Source organism: Rhinolophus hipposideros (assembly GCF_964194185.1).
Source record: "Rhinolophus hipposideros genome assembly, chromosome: 4".
Classification (NCBI taxonomy): Eukaryota; Metazoa; Chordata; class Mammalia; order Chiroptera; family Rhinolophidae; genus Rhinolophus; species Rhinolophus hipposideros.
The window spans coordinates 18,824,265-18,851,596 of NC_138050.1; the positions used below are offsets into that span (position 1 = coordinate 18,824,265).

General features: G+C 34.9%; 2 protein-coding genes across 8 annotated transcripts in view; one reads left to right on the forward strand and one right to left on the reverse strand.

Annotated features, from left to right (window-relative positions):
- Positions 1–5,748, reverse strand: part of CAB39L (calcium binding protein 39 like) — a 137,032-nt gene extending 131,284 nt beyond the window's left edge. Inside the window, exon 1 of one of the 3 annotated variants that reach the window (XM_081045880.1) lies at positions 5,515–5,748. Coding sequence is in view for 1 of the 3 variants with exons in the window: in XM_081045878.1 (XP_080902004.1) it covers positions 5,515–5,575 (61 nt within the window). In the remaining 2 variants the exon portion in view is untranslated. The remainder of the gene's footprint in view (positions 1–5,514) is intronic. The other 2 variants (XM_081045878.1, XM_081045881.1) reach the window with 2 other exon arrangements.
- Positions 4,971–27,332, forward strand: part of SETDB2 (SET domain bifurcated histone lysine methyltransferase 2) — a 78,573-nt gene continuing 56,211 nt past the window's right edge. For 3 of the 5 annotated variants that reach the window (XR_013993190.1, XM_081045870.1, XM_081045867.1), the window contains exons 1-5: positions 5,648–6,316; positions 12,988–13,350; positions 21,291–21,416; positions 23,661–23,726; positions 25,634–25,730. Coding sequence is in view for 4 of the 5 variants with exons in the window: in XM_081045870.1 (XP_080901996.1) it covers positions 13,335–13,350; positions 21,291–21,416; positions 23,661–23,726; positions 25,634–25,730 (305 nt within the window). In the remaining variant the exon portion in view is untranslated. Of the gene's footprint in view, positions 5,072–5,415; positions 5,566–5,647; positions 6,317–12,987; positions 13,351–14,644; positions 14,757–15,699; positions 15,838–21,290; positions 21,417–23,660; positions 23,727–25,633; positions 25,731–27,332 lie in introns of those variants that run through there. The other 2 variants (XM_081045868.1, XM_081045869.1) reach the window with 2 other exon arrangements.

Here is a 27,332-nt window from a genome sequence, read left to right on the forward strand (position 1 = left end):
CGGTCATTTAATCTACGATAGTGGAAGCAAGAATTTACAATGGGGTAAAGATAGTCTATTCAATAAATGGTGCTGGGAAACCGGGACAGACACATGCAAAAAAAAATGCAGCTGGACCACCTCCTTACACCATATACAAGAATAAGTTCAAAATAGACTAAAGACTTAAATGTAAGATCTGAAACCATAAAACTCCTAGAAGAAAATATAGGAAGAAAGTTTACAGACATTACCCAGAGTAATATTTTAACTGATATATCCCCTAGGGCAAGGGAAGAGAAAAAATAACATATGAGATTATGTCAAACTGAAAAGTTTTTTCACAGCTAAGGAAACCATCAATAAAACAAAAATGGAGCCTACTGAATGGGAGAAGATGTTTGTCAATGATATATTTGACAAGGGGTTGATAGCCAAAATTTATAAAAAAACTCAGTCAACTCAACACCAAAAAAGCAAACAATCCAATTAAAAAATGGGCAGAGGACATGAAGAGACATTTTTCTAAAGAAGACATACAGATGGCAAAAAGACATCTGGAAAAATGCTCAACCTCACTAATCATTAGGGAAATGCAAACAAAAACCACAATGAAATACCACCTGACTCCAGTCAGAATGGCTGTCATCAATAAATCAACAAACAAGTGCTGGCGAGGATGTGGAGAAAAGGGAAGCTTCGTGCACTGTAGGTGGGATTGCAGATTGGTGCAACCACTATGGAAAACAGTATGGGGATATCTGAAAAAATTGAAAATGGAACTACCTTATGACCCAGCAACTCCACTCTTGGGTATCTATCCAGAGAATTCCAAAATGCTAATTCAAAAAATATCTATGCACCCCTATGTTTACTGCAGCACTATTCAAAATAGACACGTCATGGAAACACCCAAAATGTCCATCAGTAGACAACTGGATTAAGAAACTGTGGTACATTTATACAATGGAGTATTGCGCAACCATAAAGAAGAGCAAAATTTTACCATTTGCAATGATGGATGGACCTAGAGAACATTATGCTAAGTGAAATAAGTCAGATAGAGAAATACAAATACCATATGATCTCATATGTGGAATCTAAAGAATAGAATAAATGAACAAACTAATCAGAAACAGTCTCAGAGACAGAGAGGAAAAACTGAGGGTCGCTATATGGGGGGGTGGGGATAAAGGGGAAGGTGAGGGGATTAGAAAGCACAATCTCTAACCACAAGATTGCCACGGGGATATGAAAGTCAATTTGGGGAATACAATCAATAATGTTGTAAAGATTTTGTAGGGTATCCGATGGACACTTGTCTTATTAGGGAGACCACTTCAGGGATGGTGTAGATAGATGTCTGATCACTGTGCTGTACACCTGAAGCTGAAGCTGAAGAATAATGAATGTCAACCATAATTTAATACATATAGTCACAAAAAGTGGAGTACAGCATAAGGAATAGAGATAGTGGAAATGTAATGGCTGTATGCGATGTCAGAGGAGTAGTAGATTGGGGGAGGGTAACCATCACTTTGTGAGGGGTAATAATGATAAATGTCTAACTATTACAGTGTTTTGTACACATGAAATAAAAAAATCACAATTTCAAAAAAATATGAATAAAATGGGAATAACTACAAAAAAATAACTTTCTTAAAATTAAGGTAGAGAAAAAAATCCTATCAACTGCCACTTACAAATACCATTCTATGTGTGCCCTACCACAATACCTTTTAACCTTTTATGTAAGCATGTGGCAATACAATGGTGAAGTGAAGCAGGTCCACAAGATAGAACTGCGTGATGAGGATGGTAGAGGAACAGGTTAGAAGGAACCTGGGTCCCTCACAACTTTTTGTAGCAAAGTTACCTTATCAGTTCATACTTTTCCATAAGTAAGAAATAAACTTTTTATTTTACATTTAAAAAGTTTTAGGCCACAATTATTTTTCAGTTTCTTTGTCACAGCAGCCAAATCTGTAGCTTAACTAATACAAATTTCAAGTTGAAGAGTGTGGGTTTTGTCAATAATACAATAGCATATAAATGCTTCATTAAAAAACGCATTAGAAAAAGAAAAGGGCCTAAATTAGTGCAGTGGCAGTGAGAGCTGAAAATTGAAAAAGAAAAGGCATTTTGGAGGTTGAAGCAAGATTATACAGGTAGGCAAAAGGGAGAGGTAAGAATTGCAAGTTTTAAATCTGAGCTACTCAAGAAACATAAAAGAGGGAGAGTTGTATATCAATTGAGTAGATTTAACTGTCTAAAAAGCTTTGAATAATGTGTGTTAAGTACTCAAGAGAGCAGAACTTCACATACATTTAGGGATCATTTGCACATAAATAGTTTAAGTAGCAGGAACAAATGAGATTACAAAGGGGGAAGTCAAAGTAAAGGCAAAATTTTAGTGTTTCAATTCCTCCATCTTAAAAAAATATATATATAATACTTCAAATGTCTTCTCCTTGAAGTGAAATAATCTGAATGTCCCATGTGTTTATCTCACAAGCATCTCAGTAGTTAATGCACATCCTCATAATTCAGGCAGGCAGGGGTCATTTTGATCTTTACATTGTTTCAAATCATTTTATTTTTAGTCACATTGTTTAATTTAACCCCATAATGGACCATATTGGGTAAAGGCCAGAAAAATGATGGCAAAATGCATTATATTACTGAGGAATAGAGAAATATTTCTGAAAATTAGTCTCAAAATGGTCCCCAAAAGTAATTTATATGATCAAAAATACAGCACAGTATTTCTAGTACATACTTCAAAAATAATTTTTGAAAGAATCAATATTATTTGCAATTTGTTTTTTCAGTTACTGAGGGGGAAACCTATCATATTTTAAATGTGTTTTTTAATAAAGTGCTTATAATCACTCTGAAATCTTCACTCATGAAAACATTTAGATTTTAAAGTATCAAATGCAAGAATTAAAACCAGGTACTGAGAGCAGTTTTTATTATTCTTTTTTATGCTGATTTAGATAAATAGATCTTAATCTACATTCTGTCACAAAACACATTCATTTAAAGGGTGTTATCAAGTTTTTTTCTTTTATAATTAAACATCACTTGATAATGGGAAAAAAACCTAAACTTGTATATATTATGAGATTGCAATGAAAAATAATCTCTAATGTACCAATCTAAGTTAAATCATTTTTACTTGAAGTCATTTAACATTGTTCATACAAAGGTGATATTTTTAAAAAATCTCTAAGAATCTTCTGAATATATATTGAGTCTAGAGAACTGTATTATTCTAAGAAAAATTTGAAGATACTAAATAATTTAAAATTGCTTACCTATTTAAAATTACAGAACACATTTATGCAACATAGTAAATTTAAAGTTGCAGTATGTTGACTTTTAGTAGTATTAAAAAAACTAGAAAAGCAATAAATTTTCTTCAGCAGAAGAGATCTTATGACACTGATAAATTTGGTCTTCATTTACTGAGATTGTACGCGTTCAAGAAAAAGTGGTAAATGGGGCATTATCACTTAAGGCTCATCTTCGTTATCTAAATTTCTCTATAATAAGATAAATAGACCTCACAAAAAAGTATGAACCTAGCCGTAATATTATGTGTATGTACAAATTGGAAGCAACAAATACATTTAGTTCAAACGAACTGGAAGTCAAATTTTCCAGAGTGAAGGTTAAAAAATTATTTTTCAGTTAGGCCCCCGAAAATGTATATACATAACTCCCAATTTCTGCATTATTTTATTCATTTAACAATTATACTGTTGAATACTGGAGGTGCCCAAAAAATGTATACAAGTAGAAACTTTGTTCAACGTTACTCAAGCAGTTGTTGGCCATAATCAGAAACGTCTGGATGCTGATGTAAGCACTTTGAGCACCTCCAGTAATTGTGTAAGTCGAATGTGATTTGTATTCATCTTTTGCTATCGGTATATACAGAGGGTGCCAAATAAAATGTATACACATTTTAAGAAAGGAAAAAAAACTGTATTAAAATTATAATACAAAGAATGACGCTAGCATTCATTTGAATAACACCATCTTTTGAGTGCATGTCATATGCTACACATTGCTACGGTAATTCAACTGCAGAAAGTAATACATAGATAACATCTCTTAAAATGAGTAATTTTTTTGGCAATCCCCCGTACTACTACAATTTCAATAATTTTTTTCCTTTCTTAAAATATGAGTACATTTTTTTGGCACCTTCTGTATATACTAGGTACCATTATATGTGAACACTATACAAAAGTTTTAGCAAACATTTGCTGAGCAGCTATATGTGCAATTGGCATTTCTTAGCCATTGATCTCTTGATACGTGAACTCTGGCAAGTTACGTTTTATAAGACTCAAGGATTAAAAAGCAAATTTTTAAATGAAAATCAACATTTAGTTATCCAGTTATTTGACTGTTTTCTTTGGTATTCTTGCCACAAAATACATGGTTCTGTTGACTCTATCTGGTTATCAGTTAACCCTGAATAACTGAAAACTAAACTTAAGGCAAGATAAGTATCTTTGTTTTCTTCTCATGCTGTCAAAACTGCTAAAGCTCATCACAAAATATTAGCCTTTTATCAGTTCGGTTTTCGGGTCCGATAAATTTCCCCCTCATTTGAAAAGAAAATGCGTGCTTTCTGCTTTGATTTTTTGGAAAAAAAAATAACAATGAGGAAAAGGAGGTACTACTTGCCTCGTTTCTCCCAATCCCCAAAGAGCTCAGAAGTTACGATGCTTTCTCTCACAAAAGCTTCCCCCCAGCTCCATGACAAAGCATCCAAGCATGTCAAGGCAGACCCAGGGAGTTTTAATTCTACAGATCGCATTTAGGGAAAGCAAGATTTGACAAAATTCTTCCTTCACTTCCACTGTTCCACCACTTTCCAGCTTTTAAAAAAAGACCACTGCAGGAATGCTAGCTGCAGGCTAATGAACAAAACTGCCCAGACGTATAACTGACGCCCACTACTACCAAATGATGGCCTCAGTCAGAGGATACCTTACAGAGCAAACACTTTAGCAGCCGCTCCCTCCCAATCAACAGAAAATGAAGACGTCTCTTTCGAACGTGAGGATTAATGGTAAGGCATCTCCCTCTCTCTCCCGGTTCCACTAATTACTAGCCTTGTTCCTTTCTGAACCAAGCAGTCCATCAGCCAACCTCCCTTGTCAGTCAAGGAGGCTGATGCTCAGAATCTTTCTGAGACAAAGATTATTGGAATTGCTCCCTAAATTCAAGGAGTCCGTGTTAAGGCATCAGAGCCCCCGCCAAGCCTTCACAATGACGAACAAACCGGAGCCTGGGATCCCCACCACTACCACCACCATTCATCACTCTCTCTACCCAGGGCTGAGAATCAGGCCAGGAAGACTTTTCCCTTTCAGGTAACTGAGAAGACCTTCAGGCCCCTCCTCTCCTCCACAGCTCCCTCAGGACCCCTCTACACCTTGAACCACTAAACAAGCTTTCAAACACCAAGAAGCCCAGCCTCAGCCACACACAAGATGGCAGCCCAACACCTACCGGAGGAAACAGCTGCGCCACCACTCCAGCGATGCCGGCTCTGGACTGCAGGTAGCCCCATTGGCCCATCCAGAAAGCGCGAGACAACCCGAGAACTCTGACAGCCAATTGGGAGGCGGCGCGCTCCGGCGCCGCCGCGTTACGAGCGATACAGGCACGGAGCTCTAGGGCGTGGACCCAATGGGGTGTGCAACCAATGGGCACCGGGCCAAGCGGTGGGATCCGTTAGTGTCCGACTCCTCCCCTTTAGGGTTCGCCTTTTGTAGACCCGGGTGTTACCGCTTGGGCGGCTCTCCCTCCTGGGCGGAGGCGAGGAGGGACAGTTGTTGCCGAGGCGAAAGCTAGTAGATGGTGAAGGGGACACCAGGGCCGTGGAGCCTTGGTGGCGTGGTGTCGGAGAGGAGCCTGACCAGCTGGGGAATCCAGCCTCGCTAACGGAGCGGGCGGAGTACAGCCCTCAGGTCTGGCGGGCGGCGTGGAAAACGCAGTGGAGCCAGTGCAGCGCAGGCACAGCCGTGGGTGGCCCGCGACAGGACCTGGGAACGCGGTGGAGCTCAGCCGCGTGGATCCTAGCCCTTGCTGCCTCCCACCTCCTTCCACCCACTTGCAGCCCCGGGCTGGAGAGGGGACTGCGTGCGCACTGAGTTCTCAACTCGGATTTCAGTGTTCCTCACGTTGTACACCTTAATGTGATTTCTAAACAGCTGGGAACCCGAGGCTGTAAAAGGGGCTGCAGGAAATGGACTGCAGTATAAAATCCAGAAGCAGAACTTGAAGGTTTAACCACTCACCCATTTCACAGGTAAGACTACACAAACCCTGAGTAAGTAAAACCATTTATCCAAGATCCCAGAGTTGAGATCAGATCCTCAGAGCACCAGACTCGCATTAACCGCAACCCACTAAGTGATGACCCAGTGCGTAATTAAAATAAGGAACAGTAATTAACGGTGGTCTTTGGCATGTGGAAACCTGGAATGAGTTCTGTATGTATTAATGAGTATGAACAAGAAAAGAGATAACAGACGGTAGAGTGGAGTAATCAAAACACATGGGCTCTGAAACCATCCTGCCTGTTTATATTATTTCTGCCACTTACGTTGTCATGCTTTAATTTCCTCACTTGGAAAACAGGCATGCTAATTTATCTGATTGTTATGCAGAATAAGAACAAGTGAAGTATTTAGAAGTGTGCCAGACAGGGTTTACATTCAATAAATGCTCATTACAGTCGTAATTAAAACATAAGGAACGGAGAGGAAATGCACAGTTTCGTAAGAGCCTGTTTTTAAAAACGAAAGTGAGTGAAAATTGACGTGAAACTGACCGACTACTTTTCTGCCAGAATGAAAAAGTGAGAAGGGAATAGAAAGATGTGAACAAATTTTAAAATCCCTGTTACCCTCCAATATATTAACACTAGTTGTATCAGGAGGATGCGATTATGAGTAATTTAATTTTCTTCTTTATGCTTGACTACATTTTTTACGAAACTTTCTGTAGTAAACATGTCTGACTTTTGTAAGTTGAGTTTTTAAAATTTTTAGAAGGTATGAACAACACTGGTGAGAGCTTTCTTTAAAAAGAAGCTTTTACTGAGTAGAAATTGGTAGAACCTTTCTTGGAAAGCAGTTTGGCAACATGCTCCAGAAAGCTTTAAAATGCACAATCCCCTTTTGAAATTATATACTTAATTTTTAAATTAAGTACCCTTTTACAAAATTAGAACCTTGCTGATAAAGAGAACAATCCACAATCCCTGAATTCCCTCTGGCTGCCCTCACTCCACAGCAAAGAGTGGTGCAGTCTTCAAGTCATTGTTTTATACTTACTGGTACAATAGGTGTATATATGCATTTGTGATATTTTAAAAGGGAAACAGTACCATGCTATATAATTCTAATAATTCTTCACTTGACAGTGTTTTTGCAGTGTATGCATGTTATTTACAGCTTATTATATTATTTATGGCTCAGTTCTCATACTGCTGGCTAGTGTTCCAGTGTATGACTGAATTAAAATATATGAGGTGTGATCAGAAAATACGGTGAATGTTTAAATGAAAAAAACTTACTACAGTAAAAGAAACATTGCCATTAATCCCCCTTAAAATACTCCCCCTTGCTTCAAACACACTTATCCCATTGTTCTCGCCACTTTCTGAAGCAGTTCTGGAAGTCCTCTTTTGTTAGTGTTTTTAGTTGTGCTAAAACTCGTGCTAAAAGTCATGGCTACCTCAATGTCCTGAATCATTTTGACTTTGGGGAAGAGCCTCATGGTGCCAGATCTGGTGAGTAAGGTGGATGAGGACACACCACAATGATTTTATTGGACAGAAGTTGCCAAATACCAGAAGCAATATATGACTGGGAGTGTGGTCATGATGGGAGATGATTTATGGGATACTTTAAAACACACCTCTCAACCATAGCTCACACCTGATTGACAGCACGGAAGGAGTTGAAACTTGTCACACGCTGTTACTAAAGTTCGCTGTGCCACTTCCTGTATTAAAGATCCCTTCCTTTCTGTTAGATGGCACTTAGCGGCAGCAGCAGCATTCACCATATGTTTTGATTACAACAGAAAGGTTCTGTGTCACCCATCGTTTCTGGTACAGCAATTTCTGTCAAATAAAAACATTACTGTATGTCCTCATTTACCTTATTCACCCCATGCAACTTCTGGCTCTTCTCAAAGGCAAAATGACCATGAAAGGTAAATGGTTTGAATTAATTCAGAACATGAAGGCTGAATTAACAGTGCAACCAAAGACACTCACGAAAGAGGACTTCCAGAAGTGCTTCAGAAAGTGGCAAAAACTGTGGGATAGGTGTGCGCAAAGCAAGGGGGGAGTATTTTGAGAGGGATTAATGGCAATGAGTCTTATGGTAATATACATATTTTTAATTTAAACATTCACCGTATTTTTTGATCACACCTCATATATCTTACTTGTTTTCATATGAAATTCTGTTTTTGATGTGTACTGTACATCCCTTTTTATTTGGCATTCTCCTCTTGATGGACATTAGGTTTCCAGTTTTTCATCTTACAAACAATGCTGCAGGGAAATCCTTGATATGTGTTTTCTTGGACACAAGTGCTATTTCTTAAGAAATATACCTAAAAGTGGAATTACTTGGTTTTGAGTTACGAACATTTTTAATCTTAATAGATTTGCCAAATTTGCCTTCAAAATACTCCTACTAATTTACATGTCCACAGGTAGTTGTTAGAGTTCAGTTTTCCTATAATCTATATCAACACAAGATATTATCATCTTTTTGTTCATCTTATGGATGAAAATGATACTCATTTTTAAAGTTTATCGGATTACTGTAATAGTATCTATTCATGTTTATTAAACTATATTTTATGTAAATTTCTATAATTTCTTTTTTAAAGTACCCATTTTTCTATTTAGTCATCTTTTTCTTAATTATTTAAGGAGTTCTTTATGTGTCCTGGATACAGTGTTTCTTATATAATTTTTAAAAATTTCTTCAGTTTCTATGACTATGTCCTTTTTTGGTTACTACTGTTAAAATGTTAAATTTGCTCCCCACGCTTGGCTTAGTTTTGTTTTTATTTATTTATCCTACAAGGTTTTTCTCTTCTTTACAATCTTTAGGTCTCTTTGTTTTGTTGCATTTCTCTAGGACTGCCAGTACAATATTCAATAAGAGTAATGAATAGTGGTGGCAAATGTCCTCGTCCTGTGTCAGACTTCTCATGAAAATGCTTCTCATATTTCATCATAATGTTTGGTGCAAGGTTTTAGTAGATAGTCTTTATCAGGTTAAAGAAGTTCTCTTTTATTGCTAGTTTGCTAAGAGTATGCCTTCTTCCCTCTTCTCCCTAATAGTTTTTCATTGAACTTTTTACATATTATTTCTCTGCATCTGAGACGATAGTTTTCCTCCGTTTGTCTATTAACATAGGAATTTACATTGAGAAACTTTCCAATGTTAAACTTTTGGGATATTCCGGGGCTAAACCCTCCATTAGTAATATACTTTTAGTCTACTGCTGCATATTTTTACTTTACTATTTTTGCTTTCATACCTGGAGTTTGCTTTTGGCCTTGTGTTTCTTTTTTTACATGTCAAGGTTATACTAATCTCAAAAAAAAAAAAAAGTTGAATAGCTTCCCATATTTTTCTTGCTCTGGAACTGTTTGTATACTATACAAATTACCTTGAAAGTATACTATAGAATTCCCTTGAAAGTTTTATAGAATTCATCATACAACTTTATGGACTTGGTATGCTGGTAGTAAGAGGTGGGGATGTGTGGCATGCAGCTTTGGTAAGATCTTCAACTGTTCTTTTAAAATTTCTCTTTATACTTATTCCTCTAATTGGGATTTTTACTTCTTGAGCCTATTTGGTATTAAGTCTATAATTTCAATTAGATATTGTGGTAAATATTTCTATCAGTACAAAATATTTCTCTTTGTCTCTTACTGGTTTTCATATTAAATTCTATTTTGTTCCATATGAATGTTTCTTATATTTGCTCGTATGTCTTCTTACATCCCTTCAACCTTTCAATGATATTTTGTGTGATTTAAGTCGGTCTCATATTTAAAAAAATTATAGCTAGGTTTTGCTTGTTATCCAGTCTGAGAGTCTCTTTTAATAAGATTAACACAGTCACCTTTTTTTGTGATTTTTAATGTATTTGGTCTTGTTGTTACCTTACTAACTTTGTTTCTCTTCGTATCTTTCAGGTCTTATTTTTCCATTTTTCTTTTTAATTGAAGCTAGCACCAAGCTTTCTTTGTTCTACCTGTTTTCTTTTTAATAGCGTACCTTTACAGTTTTAACACAGTTCTTAAATTTGTTTTTTTAACAGCTTAAATTTAATTAGTATTGATATCCTCCCTACGAAGAACTTAGTTTGCTTCTACTTTACTTTCTTTGATCTTGCAGCAATCCCTCACATCTCCCCTTCAGAAAAAGAATATAATTTTCAATGGTTTTATCTTCTAGCATTTTTGTTTCATTTGTTATTAGCATACATTTTTAATCTGTTTGTCTAGCATTAATGTATTTTACTCATTTATTTGCTCACTATTGCTTCTTGTACCTCAGTACTTCTTTCTAGGTTAGTTCTTACTAGGAAGTACTTCTTTATTTCTTTTAGAGTCTCTGAGTGGCTCTTTGAATGTCTGTAAATCTCTCTTTTTAATCCTCACTGTTGAAAGGTAGCTAGGCTGAAGTAATATTCTGGGTTCAAACTTATTTTCCCTTAACATGTTGCATCTGGCATTTTTGATGAGACATTCAATTATCAGTCTGATATACACTCCTTTCAGATAATTAGATTTTTCTGGAAGCTTCTTGATTTTCTGAAGTTTGTCCACAGTTTGTTTAGTGGTGTGTATTAAGAATTTTATCCTGCTTGTTATTTGTTACTCAGTGGACCCTTAGTGGGCTTATTTGTTTTCCAGATCTGAGAAGTTCTTGGTCATTATTGCCTCTTCATTCTATTTTATCCCTCCTTTTATTATTTCTTTGCTCTTTGCTTTGAGTGAAATTATTCAACTAGGTCTTCCAACTTACTAACTGGCTCTTCATCAGAGTCTGTGCTGTCATTCAGTCATCTGTTGAGTTTCTTCAACAACTGTTTTTGGATTCTAGATGGTTATTTCTCAAAATTCTGTGTTGTTCATGGATGAGGTTTCCTTTTGCTCTTTGAGGATGTTAAATACAATAACATTTGTTTTAAAATTATTTTCAGGATGCTCTATTAATTCTCCTCTTGAATTTAAGTCCATCAGTTTGGGTTTGTTAAATCTCTTTCATGGTGTAGCTTTACTCAAATGTTTGATGACTCTCGGTTGTGCACTCATCTCCTCTGAGAGGATTTGCTCTTCCATTTGCCACGTTATGATGGTGGTTGGCAATATTTCTGCGGCATCCCATCTGTTTCCTTTCCCCAGAGAAGTCCCACAGGTTTGGTTCATAGAGAATTCCCTTTTTGTTTTCAGCATTACTATATACATTGTTAATTTTTTAAAAATACTCTAACATTTCTGTGGGTTTGGTGAGGGAGTAGGAGAAGAATTTATCATATGTTGACTGACATCTTGACATTGAAAATTGTTGATCTTTTTTTGACCTATTAGATCCACCTGTAAGTGTATAATTTAAGGAATACTGTGTTTCTCTGAAAGTAAGACCTAGCTGGACAATCAGTTCTAATGCGTCTTTTGGAGCAAAAATTAACGTAAGACCCGGTCTTATTTAATTTTTGCTCTAAAGGACGCATTAGAAGTGATTGTCCGGCTAAGTCTCATTTTCGGGGAAACACGGTACGCATAAAGCATTATTATACTGAAAAAATAGAAACAATCTAAATATTCAATATAGAGGTTTATTTATAGTACTAATTAATAATTTATTAAAGTTTAATTATTAAAATTCTTTAGTGTATTTTTAATTTATGAATTATTGACCAAAGTGTTTCATACAGTCACTTAAAAGTCATATTACTGAAAGATATTAATGATGGGGGAAAATGCGTGATATGTTATCAAAATATGTATACTAAAATCCATATTTTATTTTAAAAGTCTACTTACTGAAAGAATAATAATTATTGCTAGCATTTCTTGTGTCCTTTGTATGTGCCAGGCACTGTGTGAAGTAAGTCTTATCCTCACTGCAACCTTATGAGGTAGTTAGCATTATTATCCTCATTTTAAAAGTTTTTATCAAGTATTTGTAAAGTGGGTGTAGTTCATGTTAATTAAAAATATATTAAATATGATTGAGTCTTAATTTCTGTAATTTTCCTAATTCTGATATTTTGTGTGGGGAGCCATGATTTCTTGTTTCTCAGAAACCTTGTGAGCTGGCTAGTATATAGTTAACTTGTTTCGGCTCTTAAAGCATTATCTCTGCAAAGAACCTTGAGAATGTTTGCAAGTTGCTGGGGAATGAGATGGAACGGGCCGGTTTCCCGGACACAGATAACTGGTGGCTATCAGGACATTTGGTAGTCTCTTTCATATAATAATTATGTCTGGGGAACTTTGTGATGATTCTGTAGTTTCTGTGTAAAAGTTAAAAATTTATTTTCTGTGAGGTAATGCACCCATGTGATTGTTAAACTGCACGTACCCATAGGGTATATATTGGTGAAGGTGATTAAATCAGGCGCTTCAGGCTTCAGACTTCAGGCTTCAGGCTTCAGCATCACTGGAGACCGGCAGCATTATTCTGTGTGTGTGTGTCTCTTTTTTCATTCCCACTCCCCCTTTTGGGAACCGTTCGACTCGTGGCGGCTGGGCCGCCACAATTTTGCACATTTTTTCCAACTAATAAGTGTTCTTTTTCCATAATAGTTCGTGCTGTTTTAAAAATAGAGCTCTTATTATATAAGTACCTCTTCTTAAATATTTTTACAAATATGAACCATTCTTTATTGTTTGTGTTTTTGTGTTTTTGGTTTGTTTTACAGAATGTTTCATGACTTCATGGACCAAAAGATGGAGTTGGTATTTATTTTTAAAAAGATATTGTCAGTGATCTGATACAAATATAAATACTTAATTGATGAAGATTCATGGACTTTTCATTATGTTGGACTAGTCATTTCTGAAAGTTTCTTCAACCACAATTTCTATTTGAAAATTCAAGTATCAAAGAATGTTCGATTTAGAATGATACGATGATGTGCTTACTCTGAGGACTACAAATTTCATAGAGACCAAGGGTGGATTCCAGTTCCATTCTTCAATCGAAGTGATTCAGTCCTTTGATAAAGTTAATTTTGAAGAGTTTTATGTTAATAAACGACACCAAAAGATGGGAGAAAAAAATGGTACGTTGAAAAACCATTGTTAAACTTTATGTTTAAAAGTATATAGACTACTTAATGAAGCTGAATTGTGGAATTTTCCTGGTATTTTATTGCAAGTGACTTTTCTGAATTAGGAGGAATTAAGGGTTTATTCATAAATAAAGTCCATAGCTTATAGCCATTTCCTTAGTTTTTACCTGATGTCTTTTTCTGTTCCAGGATCTCATTCAGAATACCACGTTACATTAACTTGTCGTGTCTCCTTAGGGTCCTTTTGGATACAACAGTTTATCAGACTTCCTTGTTAAAAGTGTTTTTTTTATCGAAGTTATTTATTAGAATGCCCCCCTGTTGGAATTATTAACTGACTTCTTTTCCTCATGATTACACTGAGATTATAGGATTTGGGGAGGAAGACCATAGAAGTAAAGTGCCATTTGTACCTCATTGTATCTCTGGTACATGTTATCAGCATGATTTATCACTTGTTGATACCGAGCTTGATCACCTAGCTGACGTAGTGTTATCTGATTTCTCCACTGTAAATGACTTTTTTTTCCCCTCTTCCCTGATATACTCTTTGACAGGAAATTACTATGTGCAGCTCACACTTAAGTGGGGATTTATTCTCCCCCCCTTATTTTCTCTCCCTTTTTAAGAACAGAATATCTACATTAATTATTTGAAATTCATCCGTAAGGGAGATTTGTCTTCTTTCCCCCACCTGGGTATTTATTCAGTGATTTATGTATATTAGTATGGAGTCATAGGTACTTATTTTATACTTTGGGTTTAATCCAGTATAGTTTTATTTTGTTACTCAAATTGTCTCAAGATTGGCCACTGGGAGATCTTTCAGTTGGCTCTGTGTCCCTTTGACATACCCCCATCAATGTCGATGGGTTTTGTTTCGTTTTGTTTGTTTTTGTTCTTTAGCACTTCCTTATTTTTTTAAATTAGAGGATGCTCCAAGCTCATTTTGTATATTTCCTGCTCTGTTCCTAGAATCAGCCATTTCTTGAATGAGCCCTGGTTCCTTTTATTGGAGAATGGTAGTAGAAACTATGATCTGGGCAATAGGTGTGCTCGTTATTACTGGGGTGTCGTTGCTTTAGGCCCTCTCAGTTGAAAGCATGGAAATATACGTGTATTCTAATTTATATATACACATACCTATACATATTTTTATATGAAACCATGTATATCTATATTAAGCTAACCATGAGTTTATATTGATGTCTCCAACTCTAATACGTTACAACATGGATCATTCTAGCCTACTCTCTCCTTGCTTATCTATGAACTCTTACTCCAGGAATGAGACATGTGGCTTCCACCATCTGTTATCCATTTACTTAATTGCTCAATTCCAGTATACATGCACTCCTCAGAGATATTGTGGGTTTGGTTCCAGACCACCACAAAAAGTAAGTATCAAAGCAAGTCATAAGTTTTTGGCTAGTGGAGGCTCTTGCCTTCAATTTGTAAATGTAACATCTGTGAAGCCCCATAAAAAGAAGCTCAATAAAACGGAGGTATGCTTATATACATATAGCAGTATCAGAAATGTAAATTACTCCCAGGTGGGAAACTATAGTACTTGTGCACAGTTCCTTTTACCTTTAGTCTTAGATAGACTCCACTTATTTCCAGTTATTTAGGTCAATACCTTTTACAGATAGCCCTTCAGTGAGATTGTGTATACATTTTTAATACAGGTACATTCTTTTGTCACAGTCTGTATTCCTTCCTGGGATCCCTGATCTCTTAAATGATAATGTGGTTTAAATAGTTAAAAATAATTACAAAAACTGCAATTACTTTCACACCAATCTAATGTTTTAAAATTTGCATACATTATGGCTTACTCTTTGTACTTTGAAGTTTTTTGTGTTTTGACAAATGCATAATGTCATGTATCTACCATTATAGTATTATGCAGAATAATTTTAATGCCCTTTAACGTACTTGTAATATATGGGTTATTTTACAGGTCATAGTACTAATTTCACTGGGCTGTTATCTAGGCCAGTGGTTCTCAAACTTTCTTTTGGTCTTGGGACTGCTTTATACTCTTTAAAGTTTTAAAACCCCTAACAGCTTTTGTTTATGTGAATAATATATGTTCGTATTTACTGTGTTAGAAATTGAAACTGAGAAGCTTTGAAAATGTTATTGGCTCATTTAAAAATAATAGTAAACCCACCATGTTAACAAATTACATTTTTGTGAGAAATAACTATTTTCTAAAACAAAAATGAGTGAGAACATTGTTTTACATTTTTACAAATCTCTTTAATAGTTGGCTTAATAGAAGGGAGATTCTCATATCTACTTCTGCATTTAATCTGTTGTGATATGTTGCTTTAGCTGAAATATATAAAGAAAATGAAGCTTCACACAGATAAGAAATTGGAAAAAAGGAGGAATATTTTAATAGACTTTCAAATAATTGGATATTTTTCTTTGATACAACTACGGAATTCAACAAGTAGTCGTTCCTTCAAGGTTAGTTATAGTGTGGAATCTGAACTCATATCAGTGAGATTTTACACTGTTACATTAAAATTCATTGGTCTGTTTTACACTTTTTTTTTAAATTTATTGGGGTGACAATTGTTAATGAAATTACATAATTTCAGGTGTACAATTCTGTATTACATCATCTATAAATCACATTGTGTGTTCACCACCCAGAGTCAGTTCTCCTTCCATCACCATATATTTGATCCCCCTTACCCTCATCTCTCACCCCCCAACCCCCTTATCCTCTGGTAACCACTAAACTATTGTCTGTGTCTATGAGTTTTTGTTTCTCATTTGTTAGTCTTGTTCTTTTGTTGTTTTTGGTTTATATACCACGTATCAGTGAAATCATAGGGTTCTCTGCTTTTTCTGTCTGACTTATTTCGCTTAGCATTATAATCTCAAGATCCATTCATGTTGTCACAAATGTTCCTATATCATCTTTCCTTAATGCCGAATAGTATTCCATTGTGTGTATATACCACAACTTCTTTATCCATTCATCTGTCAAAGGACATTTTGGTTGTTTCCATGTCTTGGCCACCGTAAACAAAGCTGCAATGAACATTGGAGCACACGTGTCTTTATGTATAAATGATTTCAAATTCTTTGGGTAGATATCCAGGAGAGGGATTGCTGGGTCATATGGTAATTCTATTTGTAATTTTTTGAGGAACCTCCACACTGCCTTCCATAGCAGCTGCACCAGTCTGCATTCCCACCAACAGTGTATGAGGGTTCCTTTTTCTCCACAGCCTCTCCAACACTTGTGCACTTTTCTTTTATACATGTATGATTTTATAACATCATGCATTGGCCACTTAGAAAATACTGGTTTAGTGAATTATGCAGATTTTTTCAAATGTTTACATATTTCATCACACACTATTTAAAAATCACATTTGTTAATATTGCTACCAGTCTCATCAAAGAGTGATTAATTATTGAGAAGCTGTCAAGCTTATCATAGCAAAATACAAAGTTTCCAAATTTCCCATATCACCTTGGTAGCTTGAATTTTATTATTAGTAACAAATGCTGTCAGTTTTGTCCTTCAAATGATATTCTAACTTTGTCCATTTTCAAGAAAATGTGTGCCAAACACCCAAATGTGAAAACCCATCATTTTTATTAGTGGTTCTTTTAAGTAAAAATAATTTTCCCTGAAAAAAAAGCAGTTAAATTAACTTATAATTCAAACAATCTCACTAGTGCTTTTTTCGAAACAGCCACTGTACTGTGGTAATCATTTAGGTTCTTTATCAAGGACATCCTTAAGTGAAATTGATGGTGAAGAATACAATGACTTACTGGTAGTTTGGTGCCCCTGCCTTGGTTTAAACTAAGACACCAGCACTTTTTACTCATCATTTCTTTTGTATCATCAATGTCAATACAGAAAAAAAAAAGACAACTAATGTTTTAGTTTTACTGTTAAAATAGTTTGATCTAGCATATTCTCTGAAAGTATTTTGGGGACCCCCCCAGAGTTCATAGACCACACTTTGCTGATTGATCACAGGCTCAGAGAAGTCTTAGAGATCCTCTAGACCAATGCCCTGAAGCTCCTTAAGGAAGATATAGATATATACTTTTTAAAAAGAAATGTACACATATTTCTGTGTTCCTGGTTCATTATCAATGTATTTGGTAAGCACTCCATAAATATTCATCTAGTAAATGAACTCAGATCAGTATGATTCATGAGCATTGCCTATTTACAAAGACAGTCTATCTCAAGTGACTTTCAAATAATTGAAAGTTGAGAGACATATAGTGTAACTACAATTTGTCTTCATTCTTTACAAAACTGCTATATTTATGATTATGTTCTTGCAATAAATAGTCATATCTAGCTAAGAGAACAAATTGGACAGATAGTATTTATCAGATAGCACCCTTCATTTCTGGAGGCAAGTAGCCCCAATATTAGTATACTAATTTGATTTTCAATTCAAGTGCCTGCTCCTGTGTTCCTTGTAACTGTCTTCTAGTGAAACATACTGAAGTATTTACAGTCTTAGATTATAACTCTCAGCATGCGGACAGTGTGCAAGGAAGTAAAGGAGCAAGAAACAAATTGTTTACATTGTCGTAATCATCTATACAGTCTATAGTTGAAATGTTTCTTCTTAAAAGTATGATACTCATTTAGTGTTGTTATTCAAACAGTTATTAACTGAATCTCGTAATCTCATTTATCAGATAGGTTACCTCTTTGTTACTGTGGTTAGAAGTTTCCATGGCAAAAAGACAAAAACGATCAAGAAGGAAGACATGAGGAACAAGTACTATTGAAATATGAGAATTAAACCTAGAGCAGTATGAGATAATAAAGATGTCATAAGGAACAATATATTAAAAACCCAGGACAAATAGTTACATTCATTTATTCTGCAAGCAGATAGTTTCAGTATTTTCTGATTGGCTTTATTTCCTTATATTGCCAGTGTCCTCTTTATTAGTCCATTCCAAGACTTTCTAACTAATTCGTTTTAAGTATTTCCTATCAAAATAATTTGGTATCGTGTACTGACATTTCTAACACAATTTTAAATAATAGTCACTGTAAAACAAAAATTCACTGAAGTCCTGATTGCTGTCTTTCAGCATCACTGCTTATTTTCCCAGGCCAGGAGAGAGTTGTACATGATTCCAGAAGACTATAATGCTACAAAAATCTATTTCTAAATACCTTTCAAAATCCTTCCTGTGTAGATGTCCATCTCAAATAAAGATAAATCCCTAGTATGAAGTATTGACTCATAGTCATGAAAATAAATGGTAACAATAATCAATTAAGTGCTTGGACAAATAGTTTTGCCTAAAAGCAGTGATTTTTGTTGGTTATCCGTCAATGAAAAGTGGAATGATTTTAAGGATTCTGAGAAAGCCCTGCTTCACAAAATATTTTCCCCACTTAGCTGAACGATCTCTAAAATTCCACAATTAAAGAGTAATTCCTTTTGTTACATTGTATACAGTAATTTCTTGCTAACTGCCCCGTGCCTCCCTGCACATCTACTCTGTAAGGTAACTGCCATTATTCCAATTTTATAGAGATAGTCACACAGCTTCTATGTTTCCCCGAACATAAGACCTAACCAGACCATCAGCTCGAATGCGTCCTTTGGAGCAAAAATGAATGTAAGACCCGGTATATTATATCATATGTTATATTATTAAAAAAAAACACTGGGTCTTATATTAACTTTTGCTCCAATAGACGCATTAGAGCTGATGGTCTGGCTAGGTCTTATTTTCAGGGGAAATATGGTAATAAGTGGCAATGCTGGGATTCAAACCTGAATGCATCTGAACTGCAAAGCCCAGAGAGTTAGTCACCACTCCTGTTCTTCCGCTGATTCCTGGGATGCTGCTCCTGGAGTTTCCTTCCACCTGTGTGCTGCTGTCCCCATGATTCCTTTTTCTTGTACTCATCCCTTATGTGTTGATGTTCTACAGAAGACCCTCTGATTTTCTACACGTTCTCTCTAATCACATCTATTCTGTGGCTTCAGCAAGTATTTGTGTGCTATTGACTCCAAAGTTTGTATATCTGGACCAGATCTTACTCTGGAACCTGTGTATCCAGTTTACTTGCCCTACTTGAATTTCTTTTTTTGTTGTTAAAATTTTTATTTCATTTTATTTTATTGGGGAATGTTGGGGAACAGTGTGTTTTTCCAGGACCCATCAGCTCTAAGTCCCGTCGTTTTCAATCTAGTTGTGGAGGGTGCAGCTCAATGGCCCATGTGGGAATCGAACCAGCGATCTTGGTGTTACGAGTGCCGTGCTCTAACCAACTGAGCCAACCGGCCTCCCCATACTTAAATTTCTTATATGTGCCTCTACCTTTATTCCCTATCTCAATGCATACCATTCCTATACATATGGTTGCCTGAGTCAGAAACTTAGAAATCATTCTTGACTCCTCCCTGTTTACTGCCACATGAGTGGTCTTTCTAAGAAACAAATCTAATCACATAAGATGCTTAACCCTCTTGAGTGGCTCCCCATCGCCTTCCATTTAAAAATGAAGTTGTTTAGCATGGCACACAAGGCCGTTCATGTCATGGCCCCTACCTACCTCTAAAGTATTATTTCTCATTCCTTTTGTCCTCACATTGCGTTTGTTTCAAATGCTGAAACCTTGTCTGGCTGTGCTATGGGGAATTAAAAGTAGGCTTAGAGTCTTGTGTAGTATACATCAGCCAGAATGGTAATAGGGAAACGGTACCTCTCCTGAGGCTGCTTTGGTGGCAGCACCTCTAATTAGCCAGAGATCCCTTTTGGATAAGGTAACTGCCAGGGAGAGTTGGCACTCTGAGAGGCCTAAACCTCTGACAAAGAGTCTCACTCCATTGCCAATCTTACAGGTTCTAGGTTTAAGTTTTATTGAGAAAAATATTTTCTGTAAACTTACTAGGCTCTCTGCCCATTAATCCTCCTAATGGTTTCAAAAGTGACCTTTTTAAAGTGAAATTATTACGTTCCTCCTTTGCTTAAGTCCCTGTTACTTTTAAATATTTTATACATTAATTTTAACATTTTATATATAAATTGTGTTTAACCTTTTAGATATTTTTGTGACTTTTAAACCTGGTGTGAGATTTGGCTTTTGCCAATTTATTTTCATTATCTTTCTCATATATCAGTTTTTAGCTTTAAAAGGATTATTTCTCTAGGAAGTTTTTAAGGTGTTAGATTGGTGGGTGTCTGAAATGTTGGCTCATCTATATAACTCTAAAAAATTAAAATATTTTGTTTCATGTACCCTGTTTCCCCGAAAACAAGACCTAGCCGGACAATCAGTTCTAATGCATCTTTTGGAGCAAAAATTTATATAAGACCGCGACGTATAGTAAAATAAGACCAGGTCTTATAATAATGTAAACCGAGTCTTACATTAATTTTTGCTCCAAAAGACGCATTAGAGCTGATTGTCCGGCTAGGTCTTATTTTCAGGGAAACACGGTAATTATTTAAAAGTTAATATAAAAGGCATTTTAGAAAGCATTAGTTTTGGACGTTTAATTATTTCAGCAATTGTTGAAATATTTCATTCAAAACCATCCACTCCCATACTCAGTGCAAGTCGTATTCCTAAAACTTTTAAAATGAATGTGTGTCTATATATACGTGCACTCCCACTCTGCAATGAAGTCATTTTTCTGTTTTCCAGTTAAGAAATAGTGTCACTAATGTTTTCAACATGTTTTTTAAATTAGCAGAAATAAGTGAGATAGGTCATATTCCTAGTTTCTAGTTATTTGTAAAGAAATAATGACCAAAATTTTTTTCTTCAAAGGAAGTGAAAGACCATTTAAATTTGATTTTATTTAGAAACCAAGTGGATTTCCTATAACATGTACTGTGGGGAAATTAGTCTATTTCTGTTGAGATCTTATGCTACTCACTGATTTATATTTTAGGTGATGCAAAGACTTTCTGGATGGAGCTGGAAGATGATGGAAAAGTGGACATCATATTTGAGCAAGTGCAGAATGTGCTACAGTCATTGAAACAAAAAATCAAAGATGGGTCCGCCACGAATAAAGGTATGAAGCAATAAAAACTTTCAGTACATTTAATGCTAAATGTAACCCACTGGCATGTAGTATAATTCTATTTCCAGTATTATTTGTTTTAAAAGTCAAATAATTTCTTTGTTTTCTAAGAACATAATATCAGTACTATTTGTTTTTTTGTGTGTACATGCTCTGTTTCTATAAAAACTTGCTGTTACCATACCATTAATATTTTTTTAATTAATTTTATTGGGGTGACAATTGTTAGTAAATTTACATAGATTTCAGGTGTACAATTCTGTATTACATCGTCTATAAATCCCATTGTGTGTTCACCACCCAGAGTCAGTTCTCCTTCCATCACCATATATTTGATCCCCTTTACCCTCATCACCCACCCCCCACCCCCTTACCCTCTGGTAACCACTAAATTATTGTCTGTGTCTATGAGTTTTTGTTTCTCATTTGTTTGTCTTGTTCTTTTTGGTTTATATACCACATATCAGTGAAATCATAGGGTTCTCTGCTTTTTCTGTCTGACTTGTTTCACTTAGCATTATTCTCTCGAGATCCATCTATGTTGTTACAAATGCTCCTATATCATCTTTCCTTAACGCCGAATAGTATTCCATTGTGTATATGTACCACAACTTCTTTATCCATTCATCTATCAAAGGACATTTTGGTTGTTTCCATGTCTTGGCCACCGTAAACAAAGCTGCAATGAACATTGGAGTACACGTGTCTCTATAGAGAAATGCTTTTATATTTTTGGGGTAGATACCCAGGAGAGCGATTGCTGGGTCATACATACCATTAATATTTTGTAAAAGTGGGTGAAGATGCTGGCTTTGAATAATAGCTACTGAATTTATCTCTTTTTATCTCAGTCTACCTTTTATCCCCCATTTTATTTTTCCTTTTCATCTTTTTTTTGGGGGGGGGGTGGAATATTGCAAAAGTAGTATATGCTCATTGTACAACTTTTGGTACATATAGATAATATAACAAAAATTACCCATGACCGCATCATTCAGAGACAACTAGTGTTTTTTTAAACACAGAAGTACACATAACTATATTTTGCCTGCTTTAGACAGAACTTGCCTTACTAGTAGTCTTCCAAAAGCAAAACTTTTCGTTCTATGTAGGCAGTCAGTTCAGTCATCCAAGTTTTTATTTTTTCTATTTCTTTGTCTTCAACCCTGGTTGGTTGTAGAACATAAGACTTTAATGTGGAAACCTCCTTGATTCCATCACGATGTAAGATTTTCAAGTGAATTTTCCCCCAGACTATTCTTCATTTTTCCTCAGACAATTCTGAATACCTTCTGGGTGTTCTTAATGCATTAGTGTATTATGTGCTTATCCCAAAAATTAGTACTGTTTTTCATTTTAATATTCCTTCTCATTCCTTCATGAATCAGATATACCTAGGTTTGAATCCAGTTCTACTACTTCCTAACCGAATGTTGTAGAATAAATAGCTTAATCTCTAAGCCTCAATTACTTTGTCTCGAATGCAGATAATCATAAGAACTGTTTTGTCTTTGGATACCCCTGGTCATTTGCAGAATATGAAAGAATTCACAAGGCACAAAGGAATAGAAGTTAGAAAGTTTATTTAAAAAGAAAACGGCTGGCAGAGAAGCTGCCAGTCTTAAGCAGACAACTGCACTGATCTTTAAATGAGCTTTTTCTTATATAGGAAAGAGTAGATAAATTTCCTTATAATAAAGGATATGATATCTAAACTCAGGATGTTTTACATATAGACTAAAATCATTTGATTGGCATATGCTGGTTATATAACTAGTTTCTTTCTGTGCATGCTCTTACCCATAATGCATATAGAAAAACCCATGGGGCGGGAGGATGGGGGGCAGCCATAATGTTTAATTATATTGTATTATAATGAGGCTGGAGTTCAAGTTATTGGCAGGCTCCAGCAGTCTGCACAAGCTGGAAAGCAATATCGTCTGGTTATCTCCTTTCTAAGGGTGTTTGGACAGCTTAATTTATCTTGTGTGACACACTCCTGGGTGGTCCCTGGGGAGTAAACACAGGCGTGGGCGGTCTCTAGGGAGTGGATGCAAAGTACTGATCACTTTTTGGTAACTCTTTCTTCCTCATCAAGAACGTCTCAGAGGAGTTGTGAAGATTAAAATGTATAAATGAGATAAAGTGTGTAAATTGTTTGACACAGTAGCTGGCACCTTGAATAAAGGTGATACTGCTGATGATTGTTTTTATTCTTTTTTCCTTCCTGAACAGAATATATCCAAGCAATGAGTCTAGTGAAGGAAGCAACCATAAGTAACAATTCAACATTAGTAAAGGGTATGTACATTTCTAAACCCAATCTAGAGTGTTCTCTGGTATTTTCTTGATCAGAAGCAGGCCTGCCTTAATTATGTCAGGTAACTAAATATAATTTAGAATAAAATTATAAGACCTATATTGGTAAATTATATAAATCAGTTTCCCTATTAAATGAAAATTCCTACCCATCCAGAGATAGGAAATGCAAAGCCTCCTAGGGAAAGAATGAACAAATATATCTCTTCTTCAGAAAAGCTTTCCCTGTAAGGGCAAATAGAATTCTAAGACTAGAAACTACTATAACCCTGCTTTGTGTGAAGAACAATACTAGAAAGGTGTATTCTGGAATAGATAAATTGGTGGGAAATTTTTTCATTGTTAGATTATTATTAGACAGTCTTCCAAACTCTAAACAAATTTGTTTTAGAAGGTACGTCAAAGATAATGTGGACTAGAAATGGACTAGATAATGGACTAGAAAAATAGAAAGTTGCTTTATTGGAATCACTATCTGATAAATCTTAGTCACTACTAATTTGCTAAAGTGTTAAGGAAGTACATTTACTGGATTTTAATTACTGCTGCTAAGTATTATCAACAAATTGTAATAATTTTAACTGTTATAATTTGACACCTTAAGGTTTTAAATCTCTGAAAACACACCCTAGCATCATCAGTGTATTTTAAAGAAATCTTTTCTTATTCCAAAGTATTCTCAATTTCAGTAGCTAACATATTTTTAGAATAGTGGATTTTTTAAGAAAACAGCCTTTTGCAGTATCCGTTAGTAAGTAGCACCTGGAATCAACACACCCTTAAGGGATTGCGTTAGTTTTGTAAGAAAGAGGCTTTTAAATGCAGGAATGCAGGAAGTGGTCAGAGGAACTAATTCTAAACAATGTTTTGTTTTTTTGGTTGGGTTCTTTTAAAGTAATTTCATCAATAGAAATGCTAAATATTATTTCACATTTTTATATAATTCATCTGAAATGTAATGAATTTATCAAAATAAGTATGTGCTTGCCAGTGGTAGGTAGAGCAATGTTTGTCAGTAAGTAATTGGAGAGTTATGTGATTGACGTTTTTGGCAAATACAAGAATTAACAACTTTCTATTAATGCAGTTTCATGTTAGTATTTAAAAAGAATACTGAGACTGGGAGAAATAAAAAGATTTGGTGTTGAGGTCAAAACAAACCATCCCAGATCCAGCCTAGACACCACAAACCACTAATTACTTTTATTTTTCTTGCTTATATATAACAAGCTGTAAATATTTGTTGTGTCCCCATACAAGAGATTGGATATATCCATTTTCTTGAGAGGAATTACAACTTTTTCTGTTAAATCCACAGTTTATTTCTATATTGTAGTCATGTTAGAGAGTAAGAATAGGTGAGTAGAAAAAGAAAGAGAGAAGAAATGAAATTAGTGCGGAATGATATAGGAGAGATTAAAAGAAGAACTTTTTAATCTCTTTAAAAATAGATTACCCAAAAAAAAGAGGTACCCAAATATCCTACCTCACCCCCTTCATAAAAGTAGGTAACAGTAGAACAGTGAGAAAACAAAAGATATATAAACTTTCCATTAGTGACCGTTTTATAGAGCCTTTAAGAGTTATGTTATTTTTCTATAAAATACAAGCAGAAATAGGGATACTTGATGTTCACCTTAAAGGTTGATAGTTCAGACCAAACTAGAGTTTCTGCATTAGAATTCTCTTCCATCCTAAGTTTTTATTTTCATCCTATCTCATGTTTTTAAAATATTGACACAATTTTTTTACTCCATCTTGAAATTTTAGTATGTTTACACATTTAAGGGCTCCTTATATCTCTAGTCAATAAAGATATTATTTAGATATTACAGTGAGGGATTTTTTAACTTGGAGTACTTATTTACTTTTGTACTTTTCCCATATAGATCATGAGCCTGTGACCCAGAAAGAACAGGAAAACAAATCAAGTTCATTGCCCTCTACATCATATGAAGACTCCTTTCCAGAAGACTGTACAGTTCTGTATGTTTATAAATTAAATTCGTTTACATTGTTAATGCTTTTGTTCCAAGAAATCATTTGACAGGTAGAATATATATATAAAACAATTCTTTCCCATCAAATGCTTTAAAAGTTTTAAATTTTAGTATTTTATGTAGGATAAAGGTTCATGAGTCCCTTACTAGGTTATTTATTTGTTAATATCCCTAGGTAGTCAAGTCTTTTAATTAAAATTTAGCTTGTCTTTGTGTATATTATTAACATACTGAAACCTACCAAGTTGGTTATTTTTTTAACTAAAAAGTATTTTTCCTGATTATTTCTTTTAAAATAGAGTAGTATTAAAAACGATCAAAGTATCTCTTTCAGTATTAGTTCAGTTTTTTAAATGCTGAATAGGTCTAAATTAGTATCAGAAACTATGAGAATAGGTGAAATTTTTCTGATATTTTCTTTCTTCTTTTACCATTGATTTCAGTAAAGATTTCTTAGCATAAAGTAGAATTGTATAAGAGGAAATCTGGTACTCTCACATTTGATCTTTATTTTTAGTAGATAATGCCTGCACTAAAACTTTCAAGTACTAGTTAAAGTTTCTGAAAATGTTTTCTGCTAGGGCAAGGAACAGAATTTCAAAAAACAAAAAGTGTCTTTAGAAAGAAAGTTACCAAGTTGATTGTCCTTTTAGCTGCATATTAAAATGACCAAAAAAAAAGTCAACTTAGAATTCTTTTTTTTTCTTGTCAGTGTAGAGTTGTGAATTGGCACTATTATATGTGATTTGCATTTGTAAATATTAGAGATGTCATTGTAGTTTGAGTCTGAAAGACTCATAAAACTTATTTTAAAATGCCCTCAGAGAAAGCTAAGTACAGTTTTAAAACTCTTTATCTGGTCATTTCAGTAGCTAAATTCTGACCTTCTGATATACAATATGATATATGTACAACATAAAATTTCATTACCTTTTAAAAAACAAATTCAATTACTCTAAATCACTAAAATATAAGATTCTTTTTCATATAAATTACCACCACACTATCCCCCATCTTATATTTAGATAATTTTAAGCCTACATGCAGGAACTTAGTTTATTCTTGTTAAGTGCCTCCCTCTTTGGTTTTAAGTTCATTATTCTAGCTTATCAGAGTCCTCTGGAATTTTGAATCTCTTATCTGTTATATTTTCTATCTAGCTTTCCATCTTGCACAAATATATTAAATAGGTTTTCTAGTCTTTATTATAGCTCACTACTAGAGATCTCTTTTCATTACTCTTCAGAAAGAATTGTTCAACCAACTGTGAATTTATTTACCTCTTTCATTGTCTCACCTACATTACTGTTTTACAAGCCTATCACGAGAAGTCAAGGTTCACTACTATAGCATTCTATGTCGTTACCAAACTTTTAGCAAACCTTATCAAAAAAGAGAATTAGGTTAATTTGAACTTTTTCTTACCTAGTCCATGATGGCTTTTCAAATCGTAAGTATTTAAAAGTCATGTGCTTGATTCTCTTTTCTAGAATTGCTTAGGGATCCGAATAAGCTACCCATTCTGTACTGTGTGGAATGTTACCTGTATAAAAAAAAATCATGGCAGAATTTTTGCATTTTTCATTTG